The sequence below is a fragment of the Staurois parvus genome, unplaced genomic scaffold, assembly GCF_062004578.1.
Source record: "Staurois parvus isolate SC_StPar_1 unplaced genomic scaffold, SC_StPar_1.0 ptg000663l, whole genome shotgun sequence".
NCBI lineage: Eukaryota > Metazoa > Chordata > Amphibia > Anura > Ranidae > Staurois > Staurois parvus.
In genome coordinates, this window is record NW_028318459.1 from 451,607 (window position 1) to 476,863 (window position 25,257).

General features: G+C 38.9%; 1 protein-coding gene across 6 annotated transcripts in view; it reads left to right on the forward strand.

Annotated features, from left to right (window-relative positions):
* CFAP74 (cilia and flagella associated protein 74) overlaps positions 1 to 25,257 on the forward strand; it is a 204,189-nt gene that overhangs the window by 143,929 nt on the left and 35,003 nt on the right. For all 6 annotated transcript variants that reach the window (XM_089651853.1, XM_089651855.1, XM_089651852.1 and 3 more), the window contains exons 25-30: positions 4,961 to 5,094; positions 7,656 to 7,932; positions 8,774 to 8,917; positions 11,301 to 11,440; positions 18,543 to 18,677; positions 19,699 to 19,808. In XM_089651853.1, coding sequence (XP_089507979.1) covers positions 4,961 to 5,094; positions 7,656 to 7,932; positions 8,774 to 8,917; positions 11,301 to 11,440; positions 18,543 to 18,677; positions 19,699 to 19,808 — 940 coding nt within the window. The remainder of the gene's footprint in view (positions 1 to 4,960; positions 5,095 to 7,655; positions 7,933 to 8,773; positions 8,918 to 11,300; positions 11,441 to 18,542; positions 18,678 to 19,698; positions 19,809 to 25,257) is intronic.

The window sequence follows — 25,257 nt, forward strand, 5'->3', positions numbered from 1 at the left end:
TAATTCTTAATACTGTGTATTGACCCCTTTAGCATCAGTAACAGCATGCAGTCTTTTGTAATAGTTGTCTGTGAGGCCCCAAATCTTGCAGGTGGTATAGCTGCCCATTTGTCTTGGCAAAATGCCTCCAGGTCATGCAAGGTTTTTGGTTGTCTTCCATGAACCGTTAGCCTTGAACCTTGTCTACCATTAACCTTTAATTGCCATTTTAACCTGTGTGTGTCACTTTGTGTCTCTGTACCAAGACCAAACATTCTAGGATATGTAAACTTTTTATCATGGCCATTTGGGTGATTTCTGTTATCTTTATGATTTAAAAAGGAGCCAAACACCTATGTGATAATAAATGGCGTCATATGATCACTATTCTTAAATAAAAGTCAGTTGTTTGGCATGATCAGTCATATTTTCAATATCAATGCCAAAATTTCACAATTTTTGCCAGGGTATGCAAGCTTTTGAGCACAATTGTAAGCCAGTGCCATTTTGTAAAAAAAAAATACTTGCTGATTTATACTACACAGTCATACACAAACAAGGATCTGTGCGTAATCACTCCTCCTACTCAGCAACTCATATGTTTGGTCTATGGAGCACCTCTGCACTGGTCTATTTGGAAGAAAAATAGTGACTGGCAGGGAAATAACCAGCCCAAACAGTTGCTTCTTCTGGTACAAATGCCTGGTTAGAAAATTAGTAAAACAAAAGGTAAGCTAATGCACACCCAAATCACAACAACAGTGCATAAAGGGTTAACAACTGTACATAAATGAGAGTGCTGAAACCATAGATTGGGTTTCCTCAAAAAAAGACTCAGGAATATTACTCTATAATTAAATAATAGGCAGCACTCCAAACAGCTAACTTTTTCATATATTTATGAAAGAAAACATCATAGAGAGACATAACAGTACATCAGAGTTTAAGCACAAGACCTCCCCACAGTTTCTCTAAATAGACCAGACATTCTCAGCTAGAGTTCCTCAAGAGTTTGCTAGGGGTTCCTTGAGATGTGGCTGATTAACCTCCAATCTGATGGTGCCTACATAGACTGGAGGCCAATGCCACTTGGCAGAGCCAGTGGCATTACACCAATGGTCTTTTAAAGTATCTGAAAGGGGTACACTCTGACCACCACTGTAAGGGGAAACTACTTCACACTGATCTTCAATAAATGTGTTTTAGCAAGGGTTCCCTGAGATGTGAAAATTATTTTCAAGGGTTCTCCTAGGGTAAAAAGGTTGAGAAAGGGTGATCTAGACAAAGGCAAACTATCAGCTACAAGCATCATATACATTTCATTAGCACATGGAGGAGATCCAGGCTAAAAATACAGCAATTAACAAACATCAATCACTTTCATTTTCATCCTTTGTTGCATTTCAATGCTGCTGCTTTCCTGCAACAACTTAATAAATACATGCAATGTAATCTAGTGAGGACTGTATTGCCTTTCTAAGGGAGGGTTTGTTGTACAGTAGGTTTGTGATTCGGGCGGAAACTGAGGGGGTGAGGTGGGGGGTTGAGAGATAGATTTGTGTATCGTCGGCATAGAGGTGGTAGTTGAACCCGTGAGAGTGTATGAGTTTGACCAAGGGAGGAAGTGTAGATGAAGAAGAGAAGAGGCTCGAGGATGGAGCCTTGAGGGACCCCAACAGAGAGGGGGAGTGAGGGGGAGGTGGTAGCGTTATAGGTATCGCTGAAAGAGCGTTGTGATAGGTAGGATGAGAGCCAGGAGAGAGCGGAATCTCTGAGGCCGAGGGAGTGTAGTTTTTTGAGGCGGAGGGGGTGGTCGACTGTGTCGAAGGCCGTGGAGAGGTCAAGGAGTATGAGCACTGAATAGTGGCCATTAGCTTTGGTGGTTAGAAGGTTGTTGGAGAGTTTGAGTAAGGCGGTTTCGGTGGAGTGTAGGGGACGGAAGCCGGACTGTAGGGGATCGAGGAGGTTGTTGTCGTTGAGGTGAGAGCTTAGGCGAGTGTAGACTAAGTGCTCGAGGAGTTTGGATGTGAATGGGAGCAGGGAGATGGGTCTGAGGTTGTTCGGGTCATTGGGGTCCAAGGAGGGCTTTTTAAGTATGGGGGTGATGTGTGCATGCTTCAGAGGGGAGGGGAATGCGCCAGAAGAGAAGGAGAGATTAAAGATGTGGGTGAGGGAGCGTAGGATGGAGGGGGAGGGAGGTCGTAGGAGTTGTGGGGGGATAGGGTCGAGGGGGCAGGTGGTGAGGCGGGCATCAGAGAAGACCTTGGAGACTTCCTCGATGGTAGTAGGGTCGAAGGTGTGGAGTGTTGAGGGGGCTTCAGTGTGAGGAATGTTGGGTGGGGTGGAGGTGGAGGTCAGAGCAGTGGTGGGGCCATGGGAGAGGGGTGATGAGGGGGTAGCTGTGTGAGAGGGGACCGTGTTGGAGGGAGTTTGAGCAGCGACAAAGTCCCTGCGGGTTGTGTCGAGGGAGAGGGGTGATGAGGGGGTAGTTGTGTGAGAGGGGACGGGTTTGGAGGGAGTGTGAGCTGTGGCGATGTCCTTGCGAATTGTGTCAATCTTGTTTTTTAAGTGATTGGCAATCTCAAGGGCGGTGAGTGAGGTGCTGGGTGGAGGTGGGGGCGGAGAGAGTAGAGAGTTAAAGGTGGAGAAGAGTTGGCGAGGATTGGAGAAGAGAGTCTTGATGAGGGTCAGGAAGTAGGCTTGTTTGGCGGCGTGGAGGGAGGAGGTGTAGGTGTGGAAGACAGATTTATAGCGGGTGAGGGCTTGTTGGGATCTGGTTTTGCGCCATAGTCGCTCCAGGGCACGATTGTGTCGTTTGAGAGTTTTGGTGTGATCAGTCTGCCAGGGATGGAGCGGTCGGGGTCTGATGTTTCGTGTGGTTAAAGGCGCTAGTGAGTCAAGGGCTGCTGACAGAGCGTTGTTATAGGCAGTCATAGCCATGTCGGGGCAGGACAGGGGGAGGATGCTGTCATGGAGTTGATCACCTGCAGAGTGGAAGGGGGCAGGGTTCAGGTTGAGTAGGTTACGGCTGGTAGTAGTATGACATTTGGAGGGGTAGGCGTTAGAGGACGAGGAGATAGAGAAGGTAATAAGGTTGTGGTCAGAGAGAGGGAAGGGGGTGTTAGCGAGGTTGTGGAAAGCACAGTGGTTGGAGAAGACAAGGTCCAGGATGTTTCCGTCGGAGTGGGTGGTGGATTGTCACTTTTTTAACACGTCAAATCAGTTTTACCCTCTTAGACCTTAACAGACCCTTGTTAGGTCTATAGGTATTCCAGTCAGACTTCCGGAGGTACATAAATGACCTTGATATCTGAAGAAAGGCAGACTGTGCCTCGCTGAAATGTGGACATTGATTAAACTATGTTGGAAAATTCATCCTGCTGTCCTGTTGAGTGCAACTACTGCCTACTGCATATTCTAAAGGGCCTACACCTATAGCAAGACATTATTTAACTTAGTCAAATTAGCACTGTTTGTTTTTGTCTACAGATGCACCCCCCCACTGCACAGGCAGTTTTTTGGTAAAGTTGAACAAACCTTTTAAAAGAGAAGTTTGGCAATTTAAAAATATAAAATTACATACTTACCAAGGTGGATGCAGCATCTGTTTGATGCTGCATCTGTCCCCTGCCACATCTAAGACCAAGAACTGAGCGATCAAAGACTGCTGATAACTTATTCTTGGTCTTAAAGGAGAAGTACAGCCAAAGCTCTTTAAAGTCAGGATCCACCCCAGAACCTGGAGGCGGCACCTGGTTCAGCATCTCAGCAATGTGCTGACAGCCTGAGCCAGCTGCTCCCTCCACAGCCCAGCGCTCCAGTGAGCTCAGGGGGGCATAGCAGAGAGTGGTGACTGACAATCCCACTCTCTGCTCAGAACGGCTGTGAGAACTCAGTGATCAGCAGTCATGTGATCCCTAAGTTATCACCCTTAGAGCCAGCTGGGGACAGATGCAGCATCGGACTGATGCTGCACCCACCTAGGTATAACTTGGCAAAAAAAACCTTCTCTTTCAAGTGAGAAGAGAGTCAGTGATTGTCAGTCAAAGACTCTCTGCTCTGCCCCTCCAGCCCTCACTGAAGCACAGGGCTGTGGAGGGGATGTGAGCGGCTGGCTCAGGATCTCAGCAGTGTGCTGAGAGTCTGAGTCAGCTGCTGGTCAGAAATCTGGGTGGAGCCCAGTTTTAAAGTCAGAATCTTTCCAGAACCTTGAAAAGCTCAGTGACGTCAGCCGACAGCAGGCTTTAGCCCTACTTTTCCTTTAAGTTTGAGAACACTAGGGGCACTGGGCTATAGAATTACAGCCTCTAACAGGAAGTGTCTGAACAACAGCTTTCGTGGCAGGATCACTAAGCATTATATAATGAAAGCTGTGGATTTTAAAAGACTGAAAACAACTTTTGAAATGACATTAACATTGTAATGCTTATAGGAGATTTAATTGATTGGTTTTAGATCTACTAGAATAAAAAAAGACTTTGCACTTACTGCAGGAAAACTTAATAAAAGTGGATCACCAGCACTTAAACATCCTAATACTGTGTGGAACTAAACAAAAAATGGTGCACTATCCCTTTAAAAGTAAAAGAAATCATATAGGTGAATAAGTGCAACATACACAAATCAGAGTGAAGTAAATGCATGATGTATATGATATAGAGATCGGATTGTCTGGTAAGAAGTGTGTGTACCTGGTTGTGTGGGGAAGAGCAGCTGGCTGTGTAACACTAACAGGATATTTCAGCACAAGTTTATTTTGGATTCCTCACTCTGAACTTATGGCTTTTACATTTGCCTCGTGCTGATTTGTATATGTTGCACTTATTCACCTATATGCTTTGTTAACTTTTAAAGGGATAGCTCACAATTTTTTATAGTGGTTTACAGATCTACTTTAAGTTAGGTGTGGAAATGTACTCTGTGTTTGTGACTGATTATTTATTTCCCATGTCTAATTAGCAATTTGACTTTTGAATTACAGTATGTAGACATTCAACCCAATGACGGTTTTGGAACTCTGCTTCCCTTGGAGACAATCACACTGGATATCAAATTCAGAGCCCCAAAAGCTGACGAATACAGTTTTGATCTGACATGCAAATCGGCTATCAATAGGTGAGAAAGGACTGGTTTCCTCACCATTTATGGTAGAATAGACAATAAAAGTACTAATTTTGCCCATGAGCTTGATCTTTGTTTTGTCTTCCTTGTATTGTCAGAAATTAGAAAGAGACAAACTACAATGAGGCTGATTGATTCATGAAATTGGACAAAAGAAAGCTATCACTGATTGCTCTAAGAAATAATTCCAGCTAATTTTCTTATCTCCATTTTTCATGAATTAGACCCATTAGGGTTGATTTACTAAATGAAAATAGACATTAACTTTGCAAGGAAATTTTTCTCAAAGCTTGGTGAATGTGGTGAAATTTTACTTTGCAAAGCATACCCAATCGCATGTAAGGAAAATAAAAATACAGCATTTTTTGCTTGCGCATGATTGGATGATGGAAGTCAGCATATCTTCAACACATTAACTAAGCTCTGGGAAATCCTTTCCTTGCAGAATACAACTTCCCTTACAAAGTGAACAAAACCTGTTGCCCTTTAGTAAATCAACCCTATGTGTCTAAGAATATTATAGAATGTTTTACATTTTTTTAAATGTTTGAAAATGTTAACAACCATCTCACATTTTCTTTTTTGTGCACTCAAGATTGTGTACTGCTTTACCTATAATGTGTGTCTATCATTGTATCTCAGAGACCCAGGCTTACATGAATATAGTATGGCATAAATGTTATTTATTAATTTGATAAATTCACTGTCTTGACTTACAGTGTCAAAATTATCAGGAAGAGAAAGTGCCTGGGCAAGATAAAAAAAACCCCTATGCATACAGTTCTGGAACACAAGCATATTTCCCTACTTTTTGTTTTGCCAGAAATCTAGTGGGAGGCTAACTTCTGTTTGTGCTACAGTCTCTGCTGTACTTACAACTCAAGTAGTGTTATTAGTCCTGCCCAGTTCTGTTGTGCTGGATATTAGCACCACTCCCTTTGTCTTCATCTTCATAGCATAAAGGGGATGGACTTTGTAGTCCAAAGAAGAGAAAAGCACAGTGCTGTTAACACTGCGTGGGATTTTAGTGTAGCAGACAGAGTGCACAGAAAGTTAAGAACTTGACACAATCAACTGTTGCATTTCTGTAGTCACGGGAATTCTAGTGGGACTAAAATGGGGAGATGTATATCGATTGCAAAGATAACTGTATGCATTTCTTCCATACCTGTAAGTAAACCTGCACAGTTATAATAATTGAATATGGAATATTTAAGATATTTAAACACTTCTGGATTTGGGTCTACTTGGTAATCTACACTATGACCTTGATTTACTGTAGGCTAAGAGCATATTTATTTTATTTTATTTTGAATGCTCACTTTGCAAGGATATTTTCACTTAGCTTATTGATTGCTGTAGGGTGAAACTATGCTGAATTAAATCATCAAGTCATATGCAGGTAAAAATCCTGGGTTTTGTTTCAGTTTTTCTTTGCACATGGATCGATATTTTTTCAAAAGGGAATTTTTTGGATGTTATCCCTCTCTAGAGCTTGTTAAACATTCAGTTGTACCATGATCAATGACAAGATGACGAGCATATTGAATAACATAAAAAACAAATTTAAATTAACATGAAACCTATTGATTCAATACAACGCCACTATATGAAACCTGCCGCAGAGATCTCTTCCCCATTTATTTCCTTCCTTCTATTTATGCCCCCATTTATTTATTTTTTTCCCCTCTTCTTTCTTTCTTTCGTTCTTTCTTTCTTTCTTTCGTTCTTTCTTTCATTCGTTCTTTCGTTCGTTCTTTCTTTCGTTCGTTCGTTCGTTCTTTCGTTCTTTCTTTCGTTCTTTCGTTCTTTCTTTCGTTCTTTCTTTCTTTCTTTCATCCTATTTGGCGTGGTGGAATTTTTTCTCCTGTACCTTGATCTCTCTTGAAAAGCCTAGTTCTCTTTCTCAATTATTCTCCTAAACTTTCCATGTTTGGTAAAAAGATTCTGAACCCCTTTACAGCTCTCTTTTTAAAGAAATATGAGTGCACCACTTCATAGAATGGAAACGCACCATGACTTTATCTATTAAATAGAAGATAACAATGGCAAAATGTATATCTAAATTGATGTTTCATAACTATTTTTCTGCCTGTTTTATTCTTCTATCAATTTGTATCTCTGTCTCAAAATTATCATATCCAAATGACCACACTAAGGGTGTTATTTACTGAAAATGAAGAGATCAAAATCCGGTGCAACTCTGCATAGAAAGCAATCAGCTTCCAGGTGTTGTTGCCAAAGCTTAATCGAACAAACTGAAGTTAGAAGCTGATTGGCTACCATGCACAGCTGCACCAAATTCTGAGTGAACCAGTTTTAGTAAATTTACCCCATAGTCTTGTTAAAGACATGGTTATTGCTTTGCTATGTGAACCACACTCTGGTCTTATCTTTGTTACCTTTGTACTTGGTACATCAAACTCAATAAAAATATTGAATAAAGAATATTTAAACTCTTGAACCCAATGAGGACTGTTTCTTTTTAATGTTTGTGGACATTATTATTCACATTCACCATTTCTTATTCAGTAACTTGACTTCTGTTCACTCAGACAATTTAAGGTCTCCTGTAAAGCCATTGGGGTCCACCCGCCTCTGGAACTGTCTCATTCCTTAGCCCAATTTCCAGGAACAGCCTTAAATGATGTCTCCATAGCCACTTTGTATGTCGTCAATTCCCACATTAGCTGCAATGAATTCACTCATCCTGTACCAAGGATTGGTAAAGGAGAGATTGCGCCTGTTGGACCTACTTCATTTCAGTTTATGGTACCTGATGATTCAGCTATCACTATATCACCATCGGTTGGCTCTGTTTTGCCAGGAAAGGTGAGGTAAAATTTAAAGTTAAGGTAAAATGTATTCAATATAATGCTTTACCAAAAGTAATATTTTTTAAGTTAAAGTGTATGTGAAGATAAAACCTTTTTTTAGATATGAATAGAATGAGGAGTATTCTATCAACCCTTCAGGTTTTTATGGTCATCAATGGTTCCCCAATGGGGAAATTTACATTCTCAAATTGGTTTTGGTAACTGTTTTCTTCTGTACAGAAAGTGAAGGGACATCAAGAGTATTTCACAGATACCTTCACTGCATCACATGAAATATTTTCTTAAGTCTGACTATTTAATGTCATTCATGATATTTCACATTTGGGTGAGCACTGATGACTCAACCACCAACTCCCCATGTCCCCATTTAAAACACAGGAAACATTTTTGGGTGGATCTGCCTTTTATTCTGTAGGCACATGGCCATGTGCAGTTTCCCTGTGCTAATATGTGTTGAGAATGTAATGCCCAATAGGGATATTGATATTGAATAATCAAATGAGCCAAATCATGAAATCTATCTAATTTTGTCATGAACTTAAGTAAGATATAATGTGGATCAAGGTTAAATGTACTGGAGAACTCTGACTTTAAATAATAATATAATTTGAAATAGCTGTTTTTGCCAGGATTTCTAGTGTTACTCTCTGATTGTGTTCTGGATCTGCCATATTTGCTGTGCGTTTTCGTAGACTGCACAGAGAATAATTATTTGGAGATTACTCTTTTCCTTATGCACTGTGATGGTTTTTGAGACATTAGACACACAAACCAGTACAGAAAGGACAGGGAAAGAGACTATTTGCTTCTATTTTTACTTATCTTTTCTCTTCCAGAGGTGCCTAATCCAGGTTTCTTTTAAACCAACCCTTCATGACAAGGAGATCAGGGAAGAAGCAATGAGAATGCTGCATCAGGCAGTGGAAACCAGAGCACTTCTTACCAAAGAAGCCCCCACAGCAGTGGAAAATGAAGACCAGGTATGGTAAATCCTATTTAGTCAGTGAGGCTGTTGGTGCTCATGTTTAAAACAACAGATTTGATCTAGTGCTTTTTCCCTGTGGAGGTTAAAGTGTGAAAACACATTTATTTGACCACATTGGCCATTGGCATAGTTATTTCCTTTCCTCTCTATAACCCCTGCTTCTGGAACTAAGGTCCATCCCAATATCCATGTTATTTAGCTGATAGTTTGATCATGGTTGGGCAGGATTTAACTCTGGGGTGATGCTTATGTTAGAAATCAGGGAGGTGGCTCCTACTTATCAAAGCACACATAACTGGGCACATTTCTAAGGTGTTCAACACAAATGTGCAACAGTCTGATCTGCAGAGATAAAAATGATTGCATATGAATAGTTTAGACTGTCGGGATCTCAGTCATATACATAAGGCATAATTCACAAAGAATACAGTAGGGTAGACCATAGCAGAGTTCTCATCAACATGCTGCCCCTGTGTTTTCTAATCACAGGCTCAGTGAGGAGAGGTAACTAAGCCATTTCCTATAATTTTATGACATACGGGAAGTACAGTAAGGCTGTATTTTTTTATAAGGTGCATACCTGAGATCTTGAGTTGATAATTGTGCACTTAGTGCTGATGTAGGTCAAACTGAGTGGACTTTCTGACCCAAAACGGACCTTCACTTAAAAGTAAAAGTACAGTTAATGCACCTCCCCCCCCCACACACACACACATCGTATTTGGGGTTTTTTTCTTCCTCGGGATCAAGTACCTGTTTCAGGTAGTTATACGCTCCCACTTCCACAATTCTGAAATTGTCAATTGAATTGTTCTTTAAAATAGTGCTCCTGTCTGTTTGGGGCTGTGAAGTTGTGAGCGAGCTTCCTGCTGGCTGCTGGACAGAAGAAAGAGCAAGGCATTTCCCACTCTTTCGAAAAATAAGAAATCCATTTTCAGTTGAGTTTCTTCTTAAGTAAACCTTGCCCCATAATTTTCTGTCATCTAGCTAAATTACTCTTTCTGTTTGCCTTTCCATAGACCATGCATACTGAAACACAAGTGATTTGATTTAATGATACATTATATACAGTATATTACATACTCTTTTGTACAGAAGTGCAAGAAGGTTCAATTGCAGCCATAATGAAATCCTTTCTACACCATTAAAGAGCAAATTTACATTGGCCGAGTTCTTTATAGATGTGTTTTGGTTACAGCTTTGCTAATTTGTTGTTACATAAACCACCAACCAGTGTCAATTGGGAAAGAAAATACAGAGTCAGAAGACTTGGTTTGCCTCACACACCTTTTCACTAAATAAGTTTAGAATTCTTATTTCCTATTTTAGTCTGATAAAAATAATGCACTTGTCATAGCTGCTTGCCGTACTCTCACAGATAAATTAATGGTGAGTTCATACGACTGGAAACAGTTTGATGAATATAGATAGTAGTAAATGTAATAAATAAAGCAGAGAGAACTTATCCGTCCAATATACCAGGGACACTAGCTGAAAGTTATGGTTGCCTGCGGTGCCATTAGAGAATTTTTTTCTATTCATTCCCTAATTTAGTAGGCCAGTAAATGCAGACACTTTAGCAGGATGAGAGCAAAAATATTCCCAATTTCCCACACAATAATAAAATCCTGATAAAGGTTTTACCTATGTTTGTTAAGAAAGCCCACCTCCAATTGTTTGCTTGTTGTTTATGTCTGATTAAACCTGGGTATAGACATACTGAAATTCAGCTGGGTCAGCAGGAACCGGCTCAATTTCGGTAGGTGTGTATCCCTGTCTGTTCAACAGAAGCACAGCTTCTGGCAAACGATTCTGATGGTAAACAAGCATTTGTTCAGTGTTTACAACTAAAGGCTGCAGCACTTATCAGAATATTCTAAGGAAGGGGGGAGTCCCTGCTGTCATTATGCAATAGCGCGGCAATGGGAAACCCCTGCATCCACATCTCTTGTTTAGTTTTTGTGATCTGCTGGTTGAATGAAAAGAAAGTGTGCGTGTATTCTTTCTTAAGTCAGCTGGTTCCCCCTCTGCTTAAATAGATGGAGTAGATGTATTCCTCCTTTTAGCCTTTCAGCAGTCTTTGTAATCTTATCTCCCCTGCTATTTAAGTCATTACAGACTTCAACTGTTATGAGCTTACAGAAAGCTAGTGCTTTTAACTAGCACTCACCAGCTAATGGCTGCAAGTGTTAAATATGATTTTTCATATTTACTTGGAAAAAATAAATCCAAAAACAATGACAGTGTCTGTCTATCTATCTATTCTGTGTGTGTGTGTATATATATATATATATATATATATATACTTTTTTTTGTTTGTTTTTTTTTTAATGTGAGGTTTTCTGACATATATTCAAATGAATGTGTCACTGTTGCAGAGCAAAAGAGAAAAGAGAAATGTATCTTCAAAGAAGGACAAGCGAAAGCAGTTGATATCTCCTAAGCAGGTTCAGAAATCCCTCAAACCAGAAGACACTCCTACTCCAGAGCTACCCAAGATAGAGGATATAAAAGAAGAGTAAGAACACATCAGTCTTTATATTCTATTCCATGCATATTCTAACACAGCTAATACGTGTGAGAACTATAAAATGTTGTTTGTTTGTTTGTTTGTTTGTTTGTTTTTTTGCTGGTGCTTTAACATTTTTGGGGGGTTTAGAAATAAACACAGAAGTAAAATTAGAGAATACAATATAGAGGACCGAATAAGCAGGAGAACCCTGCAGGTAGGATCTACAGAAACCTTTAAAAATTCAAATAAAGGGTTCAGTACTTGACTACATGTAATAAAAATATTATCACCTTTTATGTATTTATTATTTGTAATAATAAGAAAGAAAAAGAGCCTCAGAATAATATTTAATGGCAGCCAACAAAATATAACAATATAAAAAAATATAAGGAAAACTAATGTAAAGGCATATAATGCTAAAATCATAATTCATGTTTTCTGCAATGTCAAGTAGTTTATTACCTTCAGAACAGGCATAGAATTAAGCAAGGGTTTTCAGTGATCCATAAAGAGGACACAGTCAGTGACTACGGTAATTCATTATTTGAACATATCAGTTCAATACAAAAGAAATGACATTAAATTGGATTTTTACTTTAGATATATAAGGAAGAGAGTTTGTATTTTAATATGTTAGTGTCACTCTCTTGCCCAAAATTAAAACAAACTAAAAGGGTTAATGTGGGCCTTTCAGGTGGTCCCTCGCCGCTGTTGGGATCTTCTCTTATGTGTAGGTCTTTGGCTGTCTTCATTGGCTGGCGTAGGATGACATCCCTCCTGCACATGCTCAGGAGTCCATCATTCTGGCACCCATAGATTGGACTGGCACTATAAGCTAAATTGTGCATGTGCAACTTGGTTTACAGTGCTTGAGAAGACAACAAGCAGGCAGGTATGGGGCATTTTGTTGCAGAAGAGACATTTCTTTAAACATAGATTTAACTATGTTGCAAATTTGAATCATTAAAAACGTGGGAAGACTTCCAATGCAAAAACTGTCTGGCTTCTTTTATTGAGATTACCAACAAATTACCCATTATTTTGCATTAGTATATGTGTAGAGTCTCAATTCCTGACCTAAAGAGATCTGTTAAATGTTGAATCTAAGCATCCATATAATATAGATGCATATTATGGAGTGCCAGTCCTCCCTGATCCAAAAGTCTCTGATAAGCCTCTTCTCCATATCAGCTCAATAAAGTTGGTCTATTATTAGATAATGAACAGCAACTTTTTAACATTAAACTTCTTTATCTAGCAATCTTACATTGTAACAGGGTTGTTTCTTCATGCCACTGCATGCAATGTGCCAAATTTGTGTTTGGAAAGCCACATTTATTTCTATGATTGGATAATTTGTTAAAAGGGATATTAAACCCTGTAACAGCTTAATGATCAATGTTTAAATGTTTTCTCTCCTGAAATTATTAACTACCAAAAATTGAAGGCCTTTTTTTTTATATCACAGAAATTGGTACATTGGTAGACTAATTTGTGACCTTTTAATATCCCAAATAAACTTTAAAACGCATGATTCAATAGCATTCAAATCTCTTTGTCTAGTAACCAGTAGTATAAGTTAAGAAAAGTATAAATTATTTTAGGAAACAAAATCATTTTAAATAATGAAATCCTTCCACCTTTGTTATATTAACAACAAAAGCTGCCAGAGTTCATAGTTGTACAACAGTGCAATGCCTTGAATGTTTACTGTTCACTTCTCTATTTTGCTAATTCTATGTAATCTCCTAGTTGACACTCATTTTGCTTTCTGCAGGTGAAACTTTGGGTGTCTTTGGCTTGTGTTTGGCAATCATCAGACATGGAAAGCAACTTAATTGCTGGGTTGTTCAGGATATAGACTCCTCTGTCACCCATTTAATCTGTTTTCTGACTGTTGTTCATAAGCCCAGCCACCAGGACTACTCTGTCCTAGAGAAAACCAGTGTTATCCTATGACTGTTGGGTTAAGGCTCGTGGATAGAAGTAGGCAGCAATGTGGCACATTGGGGTCTCCTGTCTTCATCTCCTCATCTGTTGTGGTTGAAGATAAAAGGGAAGGCTGGATTAGGAGTTTTTTAGGTGCAAAGGGCAGGCTTTGTTACAATGCTGCAAATCCTTTCCAGTCGTCCTTAGGGCTGGTTTATCCTGGCACTTGTTCACATAGAAGCTGCTCTGACTGCTGGCCTGGGACAGATGGGCAGGACTTCATGTTTACTACAGTAAGTACATCAGGACATTGAAGTGGCAGCTACTGAGGCTTTTGTTGGATGACAAGTTGTCCAGCTTCACAGAGACTCCTGGGATGCAGGCAAGCGATAGATGTGAAAGAGATGGCTGGTTACGCATCACCACTTTGAATAGTGCTGGTTTGCTGGTTCAGACTCTGCAAATAAATGCCTGAGTGCAGGCTGCAGAATGTGGTGTTGGTGCTCTGTGGCTCTTCATTTGTTCACTTTGTCATGTTAATGACCTGGCTGGTCCATATTTTAGTGGATTGGGTCATCTTTCTTGAGTGTGCTATGAAGGCAAAGCTGCTGCCCAACTTTGACTGTGTGTGCGTAGTGGGGATGGATGTAAAGTACAAACTTCACCATTTTTAGGAGGCAGTTAGAGACTAAGAGTTCCAGATTGTCTGGGTGGTGGAGGAGGAGGAGGATTCCTGATGGGCCTGCCTGTTCTTTTCTGTGGAATTCAGGGGGTTGTAATCCTCATTGTCCATCTCCAGGCTGTCTGTACTGACATTGGCATATTATGTTCTCTTTACATTTATTTTGTTACATTTTAGTAAATTTTTTGCACTCTGCAAATGCATTCCTTCTAAGTGTGATTTTTTATTAAAGTCAGGGCCTCACTGTAGAAAACATAAACAGCAACAAGGTTTCAACCCATAGGGAAATGTTATCATCTAAAAAATACATTTCCCTAAAACAGAATTTAGATATTGATAGCAGTAATTTGCTTTCTGTGAATAAAAAGGTATGTTCTACAGACTAAAAAACTATTACTTCTGAAGTGGTAAAGGAAATAATGCCACTGTTTCAAAATTCCTGGAATCAATACCAGTTTAGTTAGACGACCTCACGGTAATAAATAATGCTACTGGTCCTAGTTTGGAGAAGATAGAAAACCAAGTCTTTTGCCTTAGAGTAGATCCAGGTACATTAAATACTTCCTGGAATCAAATGCAAGAAATGGATGATATAGAATCCAAATTAGAGGATCTTGAAAACAGGTATGGATGCATTGATTTATGATTTATTGGCATTCCTGAGAGTCCTACATTTTCTCAACTCATAACACTTATGGCAGTTACTCTGCAAAAACTGCTTGGCTTTCCTAAAGAGAAACTCCCTGTTTGGCACCAGATTGGCTCTCCTAGAAAGGTTTTTTAGATTAAATTGATGATTGCTACATATTTGGATTACAATGATAAGCGTAACTTTCTACACAAATACAAAAAGCAGACCCTATAAAACTTGCAGATTATTGGATTCTAATTGTTTAGGATTTCTCATATAACATGTCTCAGCAAAAAGAAAGCATTTTCTTTGCTTTGCATTGACCCTGTATGTACCAATATAAACATTATCACTATCCTATCCTAGTATCTTATGTATCTTATATCAAAACCGAATGTGAACCCTGATGAAGATAGACTCTGTCTTAAAATGTACATTGTGGAAAGTCGTCAGTGGATTGACTAGAATTGATCTTATTTTTCCTGCCATCTTATGCTACCAGTTATCAGGCTTGATCTCTGGACATTTCCCCTACAACTCTTGCAGGACACAAGAAATATAAATACATCTCCAAATAGGCTGTTTATTATATTTTCTTATTTCCATATTTATATGCAGTTTGGCTCTTTTTTTTTTAAATGATATATGGTCTTCGCACCATTGTTTGTAATATAAGGAGTTATTTTAATGAGAATATTTTACATGACTTTTTCTATAGTTTGAAAAAAGTTCTAAACTGATTTAGTTATGTTTTGCAGGCAATTACTATTTATTCTTACAGGTTTGTGTATTATACCAATACATTTCTGTAAATTGTGTTTCAACCTCAGATTTTTTTAATATTGCTCTACATAGATTCAGCCAACTATAATACTCTAATCATTTATTCTTCGCTGATTATGGATAAAGTAGTTTCACGGAATATAAATAGGTAGAATCCTCCAATTAAAAAGAAGATTTTGCAAGCTCTAAAGAAGTCTAAAGCAGATAGTGCTTTGCTTCAAAGATCTTACCTTAACTTTGATGAAAACCAAAAGCTGAAAACTGATTTGGTTGGCCCAATTGTCTTATCTCTAGCTAAAGATAAGAAAGGTGATATAGCCATCCTCTTTAATAAAAATCTTATTGTTAACATTTTAGCACATAAAATAGTTGGAAATTCAAGATATACATTTGCTGTATGTTTCTGTACTAGCAAATAATTTTACTTTTCATTGCATTAATGTTTATGCTTTTGATAAAACCAAGTGAATTTTTTAATTGGATCTAACAAAAGCTCGTTTCCTTCATAAATAAACCAATATTGGTTGGTGGAGGCTTCAATGAACTAACGTATTTTACCTTCTTCTCATAAAAACATAAACAGCAACAAGGTTTCAACCCATAGGGAAATGTTATCATCTAAAAAATACATTTCCCTAAAACAGAATTTAGATATTGATAGCAGTAATTTGCTTTCTGTGAATAAAAAGGTATGTTCTACAGACTAAAAAACTATTACTTCTGAAGTGGTAAAGGAATAATGCCACTGTTTCAAAATTCCTGGAATCAATACCAGTTTACTTAGACGACCTCACGGTAATAAATAATGCTACTGGTCCTAGTTTGGAGAAGATAGAAAACCAAGTCTTTTGCCTTAGAGTAGATCCAGGTACATTAAATACTTCCTGGAATCAAATGCAAGAAATGGATGATATAGAATCCAAAAAGATATACATTTGCTGTATGTTTCTGTACTAGCAAATAATTTTACTTTTCATTGCATTAATGTTTATGCTTTTGATAAAACCAAGTGAATTTTTTAATTGGATCTAACAAAAGCTCATTTCCTTCATAAATAAACCAATATTGGTTGGTGCAGGCTTCAATGAACTAACGTATTTTACCTTCTTCTCATACATCGTCAAACTTAGCACATTGGGCTTTTAATATTTGTCTTTCAGATATTTGGAGAATTTAGCATCCTGTAGAAAAGGATTTTAGTTTTTATTTTGCAGGGGATATAGAAAAGAATAAACATGTTTTTGTTACTTTGCAGCCGAAAATGAAGACAGACACAAATTTAGTTTTATCCAGCTGTATTTACTCTGTGCAACTTATAACATCCAAGTAAAAAATATAACACTAACATGTCAGAATGTTTTTTTTTTAATTCAAAAACAGAATCACTGAGTTTGAAAAAGGATCACCCCCTTGTGTCAGGATTTTATTGAACCACCTTTTGCTTTAATTACAGCCTTTAGTCTGTTGGGATATGTCTCTACTAACTTTGCACATCTAGACTTTGCAGTAGTTGCCCACTCTTCTTTTCAGAACTGCTCAGGTTCAGTTAAATGTGGTGGTGACTGTTTTTGAACTGCAGTCTTCAAGTCATTCCACAGATTTCCAATGGGGTTTATGGCTGGGCTCTGACTAGGCCATGCAAGGACATTCACCTTTTTTTCTCCTTCAATCACTGTGTGGTCATTTTTGCTGTGTGCTTTGGGTCATTGTCATGTTGGCAGGTAAACCTTTTTTCCATTGACAACTTTCTGGCAGAGGGCAGCAGATTTTCCTCAAGAATTTGACGGTATATTCAGTTTTTCCTTCTATCATGAGAAGTGCTCCAGTCCCTGCTGCAGAGAAACTCCCCCATAACACGATATTACCACCTCCATGCTTTACTGTAGGAATGGTGTTATTTGGATGGCGAGTTGTATTGGAATTCTGCCAGATATATCGTTTGGTGTTAAGGCCAAATCATTCAATTTTAGTCTCATCTGACCATAACACCTTTTTCCATGTGGCCTCAGAATCTTCAAGGTGCGTTTTGGCAAAGCTCAATCGTGACTGCATGTGGCCTTTCTTGAGCAATAGCTTTTTGCTTGCAACCCTCCCATACAAACCACATTTTTGGAGAATTTATGATATTGTTGTCACATGCACACAATGACCACCATTTGTCATTCCTGCAACTGCTTCAGAGTTGCTGTAGGCCTCTTGGTTGCCTCTCTGACCAGTTTCTTCCTGGCTCTTTCATCCAGTTTGGAGTAATGTCCTGATCCAGGGAGGGTCTGTGTTGTGCCACAAATACCCTCCACTTCTTAATATTAGACTTCACTGTGCTTCTAGGCATTGATAAACCCTTTGACATTTTTGTATCCATCTCCTGACTTGTGCCTGTCCACAACTTTATCTCGGAGATCTTTTGACAATGCTTTTCCACCCATAGTTGATTGTTTCCTGCACTAGCAGGGACTGAAATTCTCAAGGAAAGCTCTTTCCATGCTAAGCTAATAAAAATTACAACAGATAGTCACAGTTGAAAGTCAAATGGCTTTGTGTGCCATTGAGAAGGGAGTGATCCTTGTTTGAGCTCAGTTATAGTTCTATACCCATTGTAATTACCACTCATTGTTCTTTCTTATCAATTAAATTTTTGTCTGCAAAGCACTAATGGTGACCAGTATCGGAAATCAAAAGAAAATCCATAATTTTACAGTTATTACCGGTACCTGATGTGAAGGGAAATCCCTCACCGGGGACCCTGTTTTGGTGAACTAAGAAGGGATTTCCCCTCAGTTTGGAGAGATTTCCTCTAAATTCCTGCTGTGTCCCTGGGCCAGAGATCTCCTTGGAGAGACAGATAAAACAAAACCTGACAAAAGTTTTAAGTATTTCCTACTACATTTAAAACCAAATAAAAGGCCTGGCTTTAGATATACTTAAATTGTTGGGTTATCACTTTAAGCAGTAATACACAGAGCTGTTGGACAGCTAAGCTTTGGTAAATATGAATAATACCCTCAAAACAGTTGACAATGTATAATTACAAATAAGGTTAATATATGCTTCCTGACCTTTTATGCTGTTGATGTTATTTGCAGTTCTGATGAATACACAGCTGCCAGACTGTCCATCTACAGAAGGTTTATGGGCAAATTTGACAAATATGTTATACCTTGTTGCATTGCCTGTTGTGACATTGGTAAACGTAAAGAAAATGAAAGCCTTAACTTCAGGTACGAACGTGTTTCATGAATGTTGCCTCTAGTGTTTGTCAGTTTATACATGTCTGCTTTGACTAGTAAGAAAATTATTAATATTTGTTGACAGCTGCACTAAAACTGGGAAACAAAAGCACATTGATGTCCTCTTACTTTTATGCATATTTTCATAGCACTAGACCAAATTATGGCACCTGTTAGAGTAAATGTAAACCCAATCACAAAGATTTTATATAACCACATAAAGACCTTTTCTGGTACCTTTTGTTTACATGTAACAATTTTTTTTTGCTAGAAAGTTTCTTAGAACCCCCAAACATTATATATTTTTTTTAAAGCAGAGGCACTAGAGACTAAATTGGTGGGTTTTGCAATTTCTTATGTCCCACAGTATTTGCCCAGCTGTTTTTCAAATGCAGTTTGGGAATAAATATACTTTCTTGAATTTTAATGTAAAAAAACACAATACATAGTTACATAATTAGACCAGCTGAAAAAAGAAAAAAATCCAACCAGTTCAACAAATAAAACTAAAAAAAGTTTAATCCTACACCCACAGTTGATCCAGAGAAAACCCAGCAAATCATGATTCAATTTGCTCCTTCAGTGGAAAAAAATTCCTTCCTGATTTCTCGAGAGGCAATCGGATATTCCCTGGATCAACTTTACCTATAACTGTTAGTATCCAGTTATATTCTGTGTATCCAAGAAAGAATCCAGGACTTTTTTAAAACAATCCACTGAGCTGGCCAGAACCAACTCTTGAGGGAGTCTATGCCACATTTTCACAGCTCTTACTATGAAGAAACCTTTGGAGATTAAATTTCTTTTCCTCCAGACGTAAAGAATGCCCTTGGTCCTCTGTGATGAGCTCAGGGTTAAAAACTCTACTCCGACTTCACTATATGAACCACTGATGTATTTATACATATTGATCATATCCCCCCTTAATCTCCTCTTCTCAATCTATAGTCTATGTTTTTATATTTTGGATGTATAACCCCTTTAACAGTACCTTTTAAATGTTTTTCCACAGCCCATATAACACCCTGTACCTTGAGCTGCACTGCCCTACCATTGCCCCACCTCTGATTGTCACTTCTGAAAATGGACGCCATCTCATCAATTTTGGAGCTGCTGCAATAGGTACTCAATCACTAGAATGAGGCAGAGCCCAGTTAATGGCAATGCGCTTCCCTCCACTTCATCAAAAAATTACCAGAAAAGCTTCAGTTAACATTACTATCAAAATTTTATTAATAGCTACTGGCTCTCTTTAGCAAATAAGTTCCTCACAAGCCAGACTCTGTAAATGTATATAAATTGCACTATAGCTGTGTCTCACCTTCTGTATCAGGAGGAGAAAGGAGGGGATGATGTATTTATTTGATATGCAGTGTTTCTTCTATAGATTACCATGTGTAATGGATTTCCAAATTAAGAGCTACAAGCATAACTCCAAACAGCTCAATTACATTTTATGTTAGCGTGTCTTGGCTTTAGTAGAAAAGATTTTGCAGTGAGCAAGACTGATATTTTTCCTTGTGGTTTATATTATGCTATCTCTTGTAATTCTTTCTTACCTTTTCTCAAAATATCATATTTTACATTGCTAGAATAGCACAGAAACTGTAAAAGCCAATTTATTATTGTTATTATTGTAATTCACAAACACTGTATGTCTTTATTTGGATAAAGAGCTGGCCTATTCATATCTGATATATCAGTTATGGATGGACACTGGTGGGCTGAATTACCCACTAGATCTCAGGTGGTGTGATTTTTCAAGTAAAAAAACAGGGTTCATGACTCCTCCTAATGACCTTGGATGTTGAAAGACAATAGAAACAAAGTTAAAGTTATGAGTAGTTGGTCATATTAAATAGGACTTGTCAAACTATGTCACACACGTTAGGCCACACACCACTTCTTTGCAACTCCTTAAATCCTCATACTGATGCAAGCAGAGAAGACACTTCACTTGCTTGCTTCTTCTGATGCATTGTACTTCCTAATGGGGTTTGATCCCAAAGTCAGGGAACAGCAAATGATTAAACTTTTTAGGACATTGCCAAAACAACTCCCACATATAGTTTTATGAAATTAAACCAACCATGCAGAGATGTCCTATTCTAAATTTCCCTTAAATCTATATATATATATATATATATATATATATATATATATATATGTTCACATTATGATATTGTAATGGGTTTTAGTATTACGAAATGTATCAGGGGAAACTGGTATATGGTGTGTCCTCTCTGCTTGCTCCAACATAATTGATTTAGAGGGGTTGCAGAGGAATGGTGCATGGCCTTTCAAGTTTGTGTTATATGTGTACATGGGAGGAGACAAGGCCTAGGTATCTGCCATCTGTACCCATGTTCATGGGTTTCATGGATGGTGATTGGGACATGAATTGATACTATAGGATAGCATTGTTTAGGACTTGTTTTGTATTGTTGACAATGTTACATCACTCATCTAAGTAGCTTCCTCAGTTCTAATCATTGTCAGTAACCAGGCCCGAACTGGCCATAGGGCACACTCGGCATTTGCCCAGTGGGCCGGAGCCACCTGGGTAGGAGGGGCAGCTGGTGGCACTTAGAGGAACCGCACATTTCTTGATTCCCCTGTGTGCCACCCAGCTGCTCCACCTATCTATCTCCTGCATGCTGTGGATTACTGTATGCACCCCTCCCCATATCTCCTGCAGCGCTGCCGCCAGGTTTCCCCTTCCCTGTGGCTGCTGTGGATCGTCTGTCAGCATATTCTGTCCCCAGTGCTGACAGTTCCTGGCCCACCACAGACAGGGGAGGAGAGAGAAAGCTGGTTCTGCCCTCTCCTCCTTTGTCTGCTCCGCCTACTCTGTCCACCAGCCTTGTGTCTTCTCTTCCCCTTTCTTTCTATACTTCCTTTTTTCTTTCTCTCTTTCTCTCTGTCTCCTGTTTCTCTCCCACTGACACCAATGATGGGGCACTGTTCCTCCCACTGACACCAATGACGGGGCACTATTCCTCCTCCTACTGACACCAATAATGGGGCACTATTCCTCCTACTGACATGAATGATGGGGCACTATTCCTCCCACGGACACCAATGATGGTGCACTATTAACACCAGAGATGGGGATCTAATTCTTCCAATGACACCAATGATGTTGTTTTGTTTGTTTTTTTGTTTTGTTTTTTCTTTAAACTCCCATTGACCACCAAGCCTTTAGCATTGTTTACTCCCACCAATGCCAGGGCATTTTCTTTTTATACTTCTCTCTCTCTCTCACTCTGTCTCCTGTTTTCTTTTCCTTTCCTTCTCTTATTCTTTCTCTCCTTTCTTCCTCTCTCTCTCTGTCTCCTGTTTCTCTTTCTTTCTCTCTCCTTTCCTTCTTTCCCTCCTTCCCTTTCTTTCCTTCTCTCTTTCTTGCCTACGAAAAAATGTAAAATAATAATAAAATATAACTTTGTAAAAAATGTAATAAAAACCTACTGACACTAGTGGCGAAACTACCAGGGTCACAAAAGGTCGCTTTTGCTACCAGGCCCTGGCGTTTCACCTCCAGGCTCTGAGGAAAGAGTCCCTGGGCTTGTGGCTGCTCAGTAAAAAATGCCTGGGCCTATTTTTTGTCCCAGACCGGGCATGTTGGTAACATACAACAGTTCTAATAAGAAAGCAGGCAACTTCGAAATGCATTGCCATGCCCACACCCTCCCACAGCCTGTGACATCTCCACTCTGGGTTCCTATGCTTTCATTTGCCCTCCTGTACTTGCCTGCAGTGACTGTTCAGCAACTTTGCTTACTCTTCACAAGCAGTACTGTAATGTGAGGCTGTGCGAGCTGCTTGAGCTGATGGTTCCCCTGAGACTTAGTTTGACAAGCTGAAGCATGTTCCATATATATGTGAGTGGGCAGTTGTCTGTTTTTTATCATTAAAATTCATTACACTGCACTTGAATTGCGCCCTCTGTTCTGTTTTATCTCTTGTTTTTTTCAAAGCTTCCCAGAGGTCTCTGAGAGTTGCAGCAAGTGTGTGTGTGTGGAGGATGTCCCATTAACCCTGTGTGTTCTGAAATTTTATTATGTTTATGAATATTACTGAACTCTGATCAACAGGGGGCCCTAGATATATATATATATATATATATATATATATATATATTGCTGAGGTTGTTAGCTTTTATTTTTTACTTTTCCTATTAGTATCACCAATTGTGCCATTCTTGTATATCAGTTCTAATAAGTATGTTCCTGACACTCCTTAGAACTGAGGAAGCTACTTGGATGAGTAGTGAAACATCTTTACCATTACAGAACAAATCTACAGTAGTTGAGTGTGACTGAGAACCTTTATACCCCAGTCACATCGGGTGCGACATGGCATGCGATTTGCATGCCATGCGACTTGCAAATCATATGCCAAGTTGCACCCTAATGTCCTCCATTAGAGCGGTCATATCGGTGCAGTTCTGACTTGGTCAGAGCCGCATTGATTTCTAAAGTAGTGTGTGCACTATTGGTGCTACTTCACTGTAAGTCGCACAATTTCAAAATCGGCTTTGATGTGACCGGGGTGATGTAGACATGAAAACACAAATCTTAGAGCTTTATGATGGGTGAAACTAAATGATAGAGTCCCTAAGACATACAGTATATAAAATGCCAGTAGGTAACACTAGAGATCACGTGTAGCATTAATCATAAATCTTCACTGAACTGAAAGCGGATTTATTTCCATGAATCAATGCATTTTTCACATCATTATTGCTTAGAACAATGTTGTATTAAAAAAAACATATTGCAGAATGTGGTTTGACTACAACCTCATTTACCTACGGGCAGGCTCACGCAATGTACAGTTCTCCTCTGACTGAGAGTGAACACATTAGAAGTGTTAGAATCTATGCTTTGTCATTTTGCAAGTCTTACCTCTCCGGTTCTTCACTGAAGATACCATGTTGTTAGATCTTATTATATTTATTTTGTTATTGTAAAAATGTTGTTATCAATACCTACAGTAGTATGCTGTTCTGGATACAAAACATGAACAGCAAAAGGTTTATTATCAAGTTTCGCTTCGCTTTACTCAGATTCTATTTCCATAATGAAAGTAAATTGAGTTTCAACCAGAACTTTAAAATGTTACTCACCATGTGATTCTGGTACTGCATAGCTCCCAGCTGTCCCTGATTTTGGACTGTCCCTCATTTTTAACAAAGTCCCTTTGTCCCTCTTCATTTGTCCGATCTATATATATAAAATAACCCTTTCATCCAATTTCTAAATTGTTGCATTTGTACATTTAAAAAGCCAATATAAACGGAATGGTAGTTCTAAAAAAAACACTTCTAGTTTTAACCAATAATTTTTTGCATAATTCTTGTAAGGGGACATGGAAAGGGGTGTGTCCTATGAATATATACTTCTTCTTATTGGTGTCCCTCATTCCCATCTCAGAAAGTTGGGAGGTATGGTACTGAGGTCTGTTAGGCGCATAGGGCCTACCCTGTCCTGCTGTTACCAAACGTCTCACTACAACCATAGCAGTTCAAGCAGCTGGTCTGAGGCCCAGATGCAAGAAGTGACACCATCCATGTCTGAAAAGAAATTACAATAAAAATGTACTCACTGTGCATTAATCCTCCTGCCTGTGTCATCCTGGTTCTGATCATGAAGGAAAAGCTCTCTCCTTTGATACACAGCACAGGTTCAGAGGATAAAGCTGAGACTCTGAGAGAACTTACCTAAAGACCTCAAAAGCGACATGTTCAGGAGCTCTATAAAGATACAATAAAGCAACTCTATATCTATTTATAAAAAGTAAAATGAGGCACCTCCTGTCCTGCTGCCCATAAGACCAAACTTTTCCATTTTGGAATTGGCTTTCTAAAGTCTCTTCAGCATCTCACACACTTCTGGATGTGTCTGGTCCCTTGCTGCACTCTTGTTCATCTGGTCCCCACAGTACTACTTTATCCTGTAGTGATGTAGCAGCTGACAGATGGAAGCACAAAGTACAGCTGGGAATGCCGGAATCCTAAACTCCCAGAAGTGTCAGGTGCAGAATATTTTCCAGCAAGATTATCTCTTAAAGATGGCGAGGTTCAGAGACGTGGGCAGTGGAACGAGTAAACATTAAATCTCTTCTTTTCAGTGAATGTTTCTTTTTACTTTTTAAAATAGTAAAATGATCTCTTTAGGTATAGAAGCTAATTGTCTGCCCATCAGTTTTTTAAAGTGTTGTTAAGAAGGTTACATTACAGTCCATTTACCACCATTGGGGTAAGAGGCCCCCTGGTATTTCTAGTTATGCCATGGACTGCTAGCCTCTCAATGGCAATCAGAGAGCAAATGTTACAATCTGTTTTCTAAGCTACTGATCGAAATTAACTGTAAATGCATATAAGGAGGGTTGTGACCACTTGTCTTTCTCCATGAGTAAAGATGTAGTATAATATCAGCATAGAAGACAGCATTGGACATTTATATCAGCTATACATACTGTATTTGTAGCAAAGATAACACTAAAACAACAAAAATAGTGAGGGGAATTGATCAAAATTGGGGCAGTCAGAATCTGGAACACCTGTGCA